Source organism: Taudactylus pleione, unplaced genomic scaffold (assembly GCF_031769625.1).
Source record: "Taudactylus pleione unplaced genomic scaffold, aTauple2 ptg000629l, whole genome shotgun sequence".
NCBI classification, from domain to species: domain Eukaryota; kingdom Metazoa; phylum Chordata; class Amphibia; order Anura; family Myobatrachidae; genus Taudactylus; species Taudactylus pleione.
The window spans coordinates 2,646,760-2,658,161 of record NW_028285031.1 but is presented as its reverse complement, the minus strand read 5'-3'; the positions used below and the strand labels follow the sequence as shown (position 1 = coordinate 2,658,161).

General features: G+C 45.7%; 1 protein-coding gene across 1 annotated transcript; it reads left to right on the top strand.

Annotated features, from left to right (window-relative positions):
• Positions 1-368: 368 nt before the first annotated feature.
• Positions 369-10,462, top strand: LOC148479222 (catechol O-methyltransferase-like). The gene is made up of 4 exons (XM_088454760.1): positions 369-418; positions 3,626-3,891; positions 8,221-8,417; positions 10,142-10,462. Exons 2-4 carry the CDS (start codon positions 3,639-3,641, stop codon positions 10,448-10,450), a joined length of 759 nt encoding a protein of 252 aa, XP_088310886.1. The 5' UTR covers positions 369-418; positions 3,626-3,638; the 3' UTR covers positions 10,451-10,462.
• Positions 10,463-11,402: the final 940 nt, after the last annotated feature.

The following is an 11,402-nucleotide window of genomic DNA, read 5'->3' as shown; positions in this document are numbered from 1 at the left end:
GATCTAAAACCAAAACACGGGGGTTGGCGAACTCTACAAATAATACATTCTTAATAAGGAGCCCTTTGTATATGTACATTTTATAGTCTACAAGACCAGCAAAACTTAAGCATTTACTACTAACCCAATATTCACCTATCAAAAACAGCTGGATTAGTTACATAGATAAGATAAAAAAGCCACAAATCAATGATCACAGTATTTAGCAGTCCTCCCACATGGTCCCTTTAATATGAAACTTGTGCACTTACTGTACACTATAGGGAGGAAACCTGGGACATGCTTAGCCTGAGAACTGTCCTCTGTAGGCTGCACCCTGTACCACTCGTATACTACTGTATATATCACATGCATGCTCTATTTGCCGGGCACTTCCTGGTTATCTGATCCTAAGGTCACAAGGAGCATATTCTGCATGGTAAGGCGGCAGGACAATTATGTTACATTCAATTTATTAAACAGCTCATTATAGCAGAGGTGTATATAACTTACAGTACTGCATGATGAAGCTTAAGTTGTGTTTGTTTAGTCATTTTTAAAAGGTGATTAGTCTTCACCATTAGTCTTCTAGTATTTGTATAGTGCATGGAAATATCTCGCTGAGCTGCTCAGAGCAGTTATCACCATGGCCAGGCAGCAGCATTCTTACCTTCACTGACATGATAACATATTTGAAATGTATTTATTTATTTACTTTTTTATTTTAAGCGTAGATAAATCAATGTACTCTCCTTACCGTACATTGGCCCTGATTCAGAGCTGGACGCTCTGACAGAGCGCTCGCTCTGAATCAGGGCCGGGCTATTTTTTTTTTAGAGCGGCCTTCAGGCCGCTCGCATAGCTGTGGGTGACCACCCACAGCTATAGCGAGCGGCTAGGAAGATGGTCGCGATGGTCAAGACCAACGCGACCATCGGGCTTGCGATGAGACCCTTGTGGTAGGGTCTCGTTGCCGCAAGTCCCAGAGAGATTTCGCCTCAAACAGAGACCCGAAATCTCTCCCACTGACATCACTCGTGATGTCAGTGGGGCCAGCCCCAAACGGAGGCGTTCACATGGGAACGCCTCTGTTTGGGTAGCCACTCCCCCGGCCCGCCCACCAAAGGGGGCGTGCTGTCACTCAACATCGACAGCACGACCCCTTTGGTATGAGACCTGGAGCGACGGCTTGCCCGTCGCTATCCGGGTCTCGCGCATGCGCTCTGGGCCACCATCGACCCAATTGCGAGAGCTCAGCGCTTGTGACCGGGTCCTAATCAGGCCCATTATCCCCTCTAATCGCAGACCTGTCGCATTGAAGTATTTTTTTTATTTAATGTGAGATGGTAGGGAACATCGAGCCGTCAGTGTTATGGTGCGTACACACAATATGAACGATAACAATATCGGCCATATCATTATCATTCAGATCATTCATTTTTTGATGTCCAACAGCCAGCGATGCACGGGCACATATGGACAATAATGATATCGACCATCGCCCCTGCATGCAGGCCAACCTGGTCGATATCGACCAGGTTACATAGCGACCCACGAAAGCTGAATGCGGGTCGCTGGCCTGTCGCTGGTGGGTTGGTGGTGTACTGGGTGTACGATAACGATCATCCAGCACAACGGGAAGGTGCAGGACGATCAGTCAGCGATATCGTTATCGCTGACTGAATGTACCGTGTGTACGCACCAGGCAAATACGGCACAATAATCTACATTTGGTGCAGCTATCGTGTAGTTTTAGTTTAACCCTTCATGCCACAAAAGGAGCGCATTAAATAATTCAATTCATGTTCCAGTGGGAACTTAAATGTTAATATATGATGCTACAGTAAACCAAAGTTGTATAATTTAAGGTCCTGTAAGTGCCGTTCCTAATGTTCTCTCTTTGTATTCAACTTTCAATGTGCATACAGGGTATATATTTACCCCTCTAACCTCCAGATCTAATAGCAGCTGCATCCCCAGCAGTGGTGTTAGTGCCATCCCTGCATAGTCAGTATACCTCCATATACCCCATAGCCAGTATACCTCCATATAGCCTTTCTCAGTCCCACATAGCCAGTATACCTCCATGTAGCCTAGCTCAGTCCTACATAGCCAGTATACCTCCATATAGCCTAGCTCAGTCCTACATAGCCAGTATACCTCCATATAGCCTAGTACACCTCCACATAGCCAGTATACCTCCATATAGCCTAGTACACCTCCACATAGCTAGTATACCTCCATATAACCTAGTACACCTGCACATAGCCAGTATACTTCTATATAGCCTAGTACACCCGCACATAGCAGTATACCTCCATATAGCCTAGTACACCTCCACATAGCCAGTATACCTCCATATAGCCTAGCTCAGTCCTACATAGCCAGTATACCTCCATATAGCCTAGCTCAGTCCTACATAGCCAGTATACTTCCATAAAGCCTAGTACACCCGCACATACCCAGTATACCTCCATATAGCCTAGTATAACTCCACATAGCCAGTATACCTCCATATAGCCTAGTACGCCCGCACATAGCCAGTATACTTCCATATAGCCTAGTACACCCGCACATAGCCAGTATACCACCATATAGCCTTGCTCAGTCCCACATAGCCAGTATATCTCCATATAGCCTAGTACGCCCGCACATAGCCAGTATACTTCCATATAGCCTAGTACACCCGCACATAGCCAGTATACCTCCATATAGCCTTGCTCAGTCCCACATACCCAGTATACCTCCATATAGCTTAGCTCAGTCCTACATAGCCAGTATACTTCCATAAAGCCTAGTACACCCGCACATACCCAGTATACCTCCATATAGCCTAGTATAACTCCACATACCCAGTATACCTCCATATAGCCCAGTATAACTCCACATAGCCAGTATACCTCATATAGCCTAGTACACCTCCACATAGCCAGTATACCTCCATATAGCCTAGTACACCCGCACATAGCCAGTATACCTCATATAGCCTAGTACACCTCCACATAGCCAGTATACCTCCATATAGCCTAGTACACCCGCACATAGCCAGTATACCTCCATATACCTCCACATAGCCAGTATACCTCCATATAGCCTTGCTCAGTCCCACATAGCCAGTATACCTCCATATAGCCTAGCTCAGTCCTACATAGCCAGTATACCTCCATATAGCCTAGCTCAGTCCTACATAGCCAGTATACTTTCATATAGCCTAATACACCTGCACATACCTAGTACACCTCCACATAGCCAGTATACCTCCATATAGCCTAGTATACCCCCACATAGCCAGTATACCTCCATATAGCCTAGTACACCTCTACATAGCCAGTATACCTCCATATGGCCTAGTACACTTTTCACTTTTATGTGTATTTTCAGTTTTACATATTATGGGCAGGGAGGTACAATGCGTGTGCCTGCAGAATTTGCACCCGATCGGAGCAACAATTGAATTGCTCTGTCAGGGGCCCATTATTAACGGACGCACTAAAAACAACTGCATTCCCCCCATATGTATACTGTATCTATCGTTATGTAATTTTTTTGTGTTATAGTCCCCTGCGCTATGTAATATTCTTAGTGTGCTATGTAATGTTTAGTGCTTTATAAATAAGAGATAATAATGATATGTAATATTTTCCAGCTCCTTACCACACATGGCAGCAAGTTACTCAGTCCTAGTTACTGGTGCATTGGCTCCGCTGTGTATAGCAGTGGCATGGGCACTGTACAGATACCGCTCTCGGCCAGGGCATAAATGGAGTGTGGATGTAAAGAACCAGGTGGCCCTCCGTCATTATGTGTTATTTGAATCGACCCATGGAAAACCAGATAGCGTGCTGCAGGCATTTAAGGAATACGCCATACGAGATTCCTTGATAAAAGATTTACTGTTTACTGTGGAACAAGGTAAGTAAGAAACATTCTATCACACAGGTGTCAGGATATACCTACAATCCAATGTTACCCATAGCAACAAAGCAAATATTAGCTTTCATTTTATAAACTGCATTTGATAAATGACGAGTAGAATATGGCTGGTTGGTATGGGCATCAGCATTTTGTCAGTGGTTTTGTTTGCGAGTCTGCCTTAAACTAACAAACTGTTTAAAAGTAATAATTATTAAATGTGCCTCAAGCCTCAGGGGGAAATGTATCAAACCGTGTAGAGAGCTAAAATGGAGTGAGATACAGTACCAACCAATCAGCATCTAGCTGTCACTTTTTAAACATGGCATGTACAATGTCACAAGCTGATGGGTTGGTACTTTATCTCTCCCCACAATCTTTATCTAAAGTTTCATACATCTCCTTGTACAGTGAGGTCACTAATCACTTTTGTGATTATATAATTAAAAAGCCCAAAAATTGGATGTGCCTATGAAATGACTCCATGGTGAGTATGTAACTGGTACACTCCAGCTCTTAATTAGGGATTTCCCACCTCTGGGTAGATTAAAAGTGCCACAAAACTATAGCACTGTCTCTATACAAGACCTACTTAGAGCCTTCAGAAATGCATGTAATTGTTATACTGTATGTTTTTGCTACATACTTACTTCATTTTAATTTGTTCTCTCTTGGGAGGTATACGTTCATGATATGGACATTCAGACTGCCGGCATTAAGAACATGTCGACATTCTGAATGACGACTTTTTATTCTACACCCCTGGGAGATCCAGATGGGAAGGTAAAAGGGTGGGTGGTGCCCCCTCTCAGAGAATGGCATCATCATGGCTGTGAAATGACGCAAACAAGGCCTGAGAGGTTGGTCTACTATTTGTAGGCTTACCATACTATCCCTTTAAACCAAACACACATGAATTACACAGATTCTGTAGCTGGCTGACTTCAAGCCTGGATTTCACCTGGTTTTAATCAGACACAAAACCTGCGTAATCTATGAGTGATCCATGAGTGTCCCAGTTTACAGGGGTGATATGGTAAGCTTAACTATTTGGGGAGTCCGGAAGAGCTCCCTGAAATCCGTCAGTCTCCCGGACACTCCGGGAGAGCAGGAAAGTACAAACACAGGGCCTGATTCAGACCCGGCCACAAGCGCTGAGCGCTCGCAACCGTGTCGATGGTGGCCCAGAGCGCATGCGCACAACGGAGCCGGCTCCGTCGTGCGCATGCGCGAGACCCGGATAGCGACGGGCAATCCGTCGCTCCATGTCTCGCACCAAAGGGGACGTGCTGTCGATGTTGAGTGACAGCACGCCCCCTTTGGTGGGCGGGTCGGGGGGGTGGCTGCCCAGATGGAGGCGTTCTCATGGGAACGCCTACCGTTTGGGGGCGGCCCCACTGACATCACAAGTGATGTCAGTGGGAGAGCTTTCGGCTCTGTTTGAGCCGAAAGCTCTCTGGGGCTTGCGGCCACGAGACCCTATCACAAGAGTCTCGTCGCAAGCCCGATGGTCGCAATGGTCTTGACCATCACGACCATCATCCTGGCCGCTCGCATTAGCTGTGGGTGGCAACCCACAGCAATGCGAGCGGCCAGGAGGCCGCTCCATAAAAATAAAAAAAGCCCTGATTCAGAGCGAGTGCTCTGTCAGAGCGTCCGGCTCTGAATCAGGGCCATTGTGAGAAACTCTGAGGCTCTTATTGAGGAGGGATGCTAAGCAAGTGTGACAGCCTGGTAATGGTTATAGCTGCTTCCATTGGCCGCACACTGATGCCCAGGAAAGTAACCGCTGCAGTATTCAACATTTAATTTACTGTCACACACAAATGTACATTGGGCCTGATTCAGAGCCGAATGTTCTGACCAGAGCGCTCGCTCTGAATCAGGGCCCTCCTCCATGAAAATGGAGCGGCCTCCTGGCTGCTCGCATAGCTGTGGGTGACCACCCACAGCATATGCGAACGTCCATGATGATGGTCGCGATGGTCTTGACCATCACGACCATTGGGCTTGTGACGGAGACCCTGCGGTAGGGTCTCGCTTCCGCAAGCCCTGGAGTGATTTTGGCTCTATCAGAGCCAAAATCACTCCCACTGACATCACTAGTGATGTCAGTGGGGCCGGCTTCAGACGGTAGGCGTTCCCATGGGAACGCCTCCATCTGGCAGGCACGCCCCCGGCACGCCCACCAAAGGGGGCGTGCTGTCAATCAACATCGACAGCACGCCCCCTTTGGTGCGAGACCTGGAGAGATGGAGAGCCCGTCGCTCGCCGGGTCTCGCGCACGACGGAGCTCCCTCCGTCGTGCGCATGCGCAGTGGGGGAACATCGACCCGCTTGCGAGCGTCCTGCGCTCGCGAGCGGGTCTGAATGACCCCCATAGTGTATTACAAATACATTACCGACTATAGGTGATTTTATAATGTGATAAAAAAGGGGGGAGATAGCGCTCTGTGGTAAAGGATAAATGAATATATAAATGGGCAGAATTATTGTATGTATATATACCAGAGAATTAATATTAATGTATGACAAAGGTAAGTAAAGTAAACCAAAGTGCAATCAGGTGAGCAAAAACTTGAGGCTGGGAGTTGAATGATGATCCTTATATTGAAATAACATGTATTGCCAGATATAATAAATGAGTCTCTAAGCAGGACGAAAATTCCAGAGAATAATAAGTCTCTAAATAAATGCCAGGTCGCAATATCTTTAGGCTCCGGGTCTCGCACCAAAGGGGGCGTGCTGTCGATGTTGATTGACAGCACGCCCCCTTTGGTTTACTTTATTTACCTTTGTCATACATTAATATTAATTCTCTGGTATATATAATACAATAATTCTGCCCATTTATATATTCATTTATCCTTTACCACAGAGCGCTATCTCCCCCCTTTTTTATCACATTATTCTTGTTAAAGGAAGTAGGGACACTTCCTGGGAGAGCAGCTAGTGGTGTCATTCCATTCCCTTGTCTGAGAGCGCTGACTGCTATCCCCTTTTTTTCAGAATAGATGATTTTATATCCAGGAACTACACAAAGCAAATGTAGAAATACCTTATGCTCCTGCAATGACCTTGATGGAGTCTACAGCATGAATAAAGGGGTTAAATAAACAAAGTAGCAAAAGTACAAAGCCAAAAACAGTCATTTATCATCTGATGCTGTGTTGGAGCAAAGTTGATACAGCTGAGAGGTCAGGTAATAAATCACTGTTGGTGATTGTTTATGTAACTCAGAGAACTACACAAATGTATTTGGGGGGGATACTGACCGTGTACTGCGACATAATAGTGTGAGGAACCTACTTGTAGTATTCAATACTGTAAATGAAAAACACAAAACACCTTTTTACATAGAGGAATACATACAGTATTCTATAGGTTGTGTTGCTGACCTGGTACCGGAACTACACAGGTTCTCAGGCTTCCTGGTGTCTCCCTCATAAGAGACCCTAATTCCTGTTTCCAGCATAGGTGCCTCAGGGCCTGCAACACCAATTATACCCATACCTCCTTATTTCTGCACATCTTTCCACGGGTGAAACTCTCCACTGATATGAACCTGTCCTGATCACTAAGGGGAGATGTATCATACCTCTAAAGAGGACAGGAGGAGAATTTGCCCATAGAAACCAATCAGATTCCAGATATCCTTTTATACAATGTACTACATATGGTAGCTCGGATCTGATTAGTTGCTATGGGAAACTTCATACATCTCCCGTAAAACTGGCCATATACACCATGACCTGAAATAAACATTCACAGCGTTTCAGGAAATCAGTTTAGTCAGTCAGTCCATTGAAGACATAAATATCGGACCTGATTCGGCGATGCCGATGATTACACCACTGAGCGATTATCGGTAATCTGTTCCTTTTCCTAGTCCCCCACAGACAAGATTAACTTGCAAAGTGATTGACAGGCTGGGACCATTTGTGAGCGGCAAAGGGGAAGTGGAGACTCAAACGCAGGTACAGTATGTCGCCACCATTTTCAGAATGTGTCTCAGCCTGCAACTAGATCCCTTATGCAGTAAAAACAGCTCCGGCGTCTCAGTTTCAGCAGCCATTTTGAGTGACCATAGGGATACTGAGAAGGCTGAATATCGACTGCTCTGTTTCCAATGCTGCATCTTTGTACACAGTCGCTTGGATTTGCGAAGCTGCCGGTGGGCGTCTCAATGCAAATCCAGGTGGCTGTGACATTTCGTACAAATTCGGTGGCATTAGCGCCCATCTCTGGCTCAGGACCATTGTTTTTCTATTTTTCTTTTTATCCTGTGATGTGTCCCTTAATGTTTGATTAATGTTACTATTGTTATAGATATATTTCTGGAAGATGCGGTGACACAATCTGTACCGCTAATGACGCTGGTACTGGGCACACAATGTGGATATTCTGCCATAAGGCTGCTGTCCATTCTGCCCCCGGGAGGAAAGCTGTACGCAGTGGAAGAGGAGGACAGCATGGCTGAATCGGCGGAGGAGATGATTCTTATGGCTGGTTTTAAAAACCATCAGGTAGGATTGTGCTGTCAGACCCGTAACTAGACTTTTTGGTGCCCCCCTCATTTTTCAAAGGGACATAATGCACCCAAAAAAAGGGCCATGGCCTCATGGGGAAGGGCCAGGGAAGATATAGGAGAGGCCAGGAGATGCTGGGGATGAAATAAGAGGAAGCCGCAAGAATGATAGTAAACAGAAATTTGACAGACCCAAACAGCTCCCCCTGACCTGTGGTGCCCTGTGCGATGGCACCGGCCGCACTACCCTAGCTACGGCCCTGTGTGCTGTTATTGATTATTGCCAATAAACACTCCCTAAGGGCCTGATTCAGAGGTGGACGCTGACACAAGGTCGCAGCTGCATCATTTGGCGGTCGCCCTTTATGCAAATACCACAACAAAGCCCCTCCCCTGGTGTACATTCATGCGTATGAATGCGCAGGATAAGAGACGCCCACTTTCAGCGACCATCATTAGACACCACCATCAGTCGCACTACGAAACGTGCACCAGCCCAATTTACTGTCTGAGTATGGCCTCCAATGTGAGCGACTGAGCAAACACTTCAGTGAACACGACTTCGACACACCCATAAGGCGGACCATCTCTGTGATTCTGAATAGCCACCTCCCAGTCATCACCTAGGAACGCCCAGCACTTACAAAACACTTCTGATATTGTGTGTCCCAATCACAAAAACAGCGTATTTGTGCGTACGCACTGTGCAACGCATGCGCCGTAGGAGTATTTAGGGATTTTCGTGCACACGCATTAGCGTGAAATCCCTCAGTTCCGTGAACACTGGCATTACATGCGGCTCTGAATCAGGACTTACGTGACTACTTATATACCCAGTATTACTATGCACTGCTCAGGGGCGTATTAAGAGAGGAGGGGGACTGTGTGCACTCCCCGTCCGGTGCCCCCTCCTCTCTCCCCGGCAGCCGGCAGCAGACTGAAGGCTGACCACCGGCAGCCACAGCATCAGTAGACTCTGGGCACTAGTTTGTGCCCAGAGTCTACTGCGCAAGTGCAGGTTGCCGGGAAAATGGCCCAGCCGCCATTTTCCTGGCGATTTCTCACTGCGCATGCGCAAAATGCCGGAGAAATAGCCGCGGCAGACATTTTCGGCATTTTGTCCAGGGTTGAGACACCTGATGCGGGACCTCGGATAGGTATTAGAAAATATGAGTGCAGGGTGTGCGGTGTTGGCCCCCCCTGGACCCAGGGGCCCGTGTGCACCACACAGCCTGCACCCATTATAGATATGCCCCTGGTACTACTGTATGGGTGTACCAATACCAAATTAACCTTTTGTCTGTATAAGTTGTAATTGCTCTACAGGGTTAATAATTATAATCATATCTTTTGTGTCTCTGTGATACACGTTTAAATGTTTCCCCTTTTTGTAGCTTCACTGAACAATGGTTCATTTAGGAAATGTTTTACACAGATCTGACAAATATTGTGTTTGTGAGTTTGTTGCTGTAACTGTAATGTACTTAAATCATAGCCCTGTGTTCCTGAGCCCCCATAAGGGTGAAGCAGTCTCAGCAATGTCATGCTCTAGGTGGGTAATGCATAGAGCTGCTTTGTAAACAGCATTTAGTAAAAATGATATAAAGCTACAATTCATTGGCAATTAATACAAAGCACTTATAAATCAAACCAAACAGTGCGATTGTAACGTATTTGCAATGTATTGTTTTGTGTCAACTGTATTCTGCTTCTTTCTTCCAGTTTAAGTTGTTGTGTCATCATCCAGTGGACGCCATCCATGTCCTGAAAACCCAGTTTGGCCTGAAGGGGGTGGATTTGGTGTTAATGGACTACCAGTGTGACCAGTATATCCTTGGCCTGCTGGCTTTACTAGACGTCAGAGCCTTGCACCCTGGAACTTTAATACTAGCCAACAACACGGACCATCCAAAAGCCACAGACTTCATGAATCACCTTCATGGCGCTGCTGGTGGTTATAGAATTGTAGATAGCTGCAATGGATTACTGAAGGCTGAATATGTGGGTTCCTACTCACAGGATAGTCATTAGCTCGCATATGAACAACTGATGGAAATAACAATAAGAGAAAGTATACATCTACAGTATTATCGTCTATTCACTACATGGTGTAATATTGCACCAAAGCTCTATGTCATTATACCAGGACATAGCACTGCAATTAGCATTTCATTTCCATTAAATTTTCCTTCCAGCATTACTGCTGCTGTCAGTGTTCCAGGACAGCTATTTCTCAAACCCAGATATGTTCTGTGTGTATATGGTATCACATAATGTACAGGGCATCACAGGACGGACTATGGTATTATAGAACAGCACATTGGGGTGAAAGATGTCAGCTACACATACTATGAGCATCCCTTGGGGGAACAGTCATCCTCCCTCAGGGTCTAGTACTTACTCTACTCCCCTGGAATGGAGAAAACAATGACGTATTTTCGAAAATCTTGAATCATTTTAAAATTTGATCAAGTTTCACTGGTTTGAAGTTCATCACGTTACAATATTCAGTAGACACCAATTAATTTGCAGGTTCCCAATTTTCAGCCCACATTCGCAGTTTGTCTTTGCTTTTGTGTTCAGTTTGCAGAATAGGTTTGCCATTCCCCATTAAAAATAATTAAAATTGCTCAATTTAAGCACCAGTATGGTGAAATAGATCAAACCTATGCCGGCTGTTTCCCATGATCCTCCTCCAGTGGGTGGGGTGGGGGTTGGTAAACCCCTTCTTGATCGCGGAATTGGCTAAACCTATTGCTAGAATCATTATGCCTAATTGGACTTGCTTCCTCATTAACTTGCCCAAAATGTGCTAGACCTGATGCTTCCCTTTACCCCTGCTTGTGGGAATGTACTATTAATTAGTTAATTTTTTGCAGCTGACTACGGAATGGGATATTTTTGGTATACTGACAACTACCTCCAAAATTTCACCAGACTAACCGTAAATCACTTTCAATAATCTCAGCCATAATGAGGAAAT

What these genes read in the sequence shown, in the direction of transcription:
- LOC148479222 (XM_088454760.1), top strand. Translation starts at nt 3,639, where the DNA reads ATGGCAGCAAGTTACTCAGTCCTAGTTACTGGTGCATTGGCTCCGCTG. An exon ending in ACTGTTTACTGTGGAACAAG is followed by an intron (nt 3,892 to 8,220) that starts GTAAGTAAGAAA and finishes CTATTGTTATAG; the next exon opens with ATATATTTCTGGAAGATGCG. An exon ending in CTGGTTTTAAAAACCATCAG is followed by an intron (nt 8,418 to 10,141) that starts GTAGGATTGTGC and finishes TCTTTCTTCCAG; the next exon opens with TTTAAGTTGTTGTGTCATCA.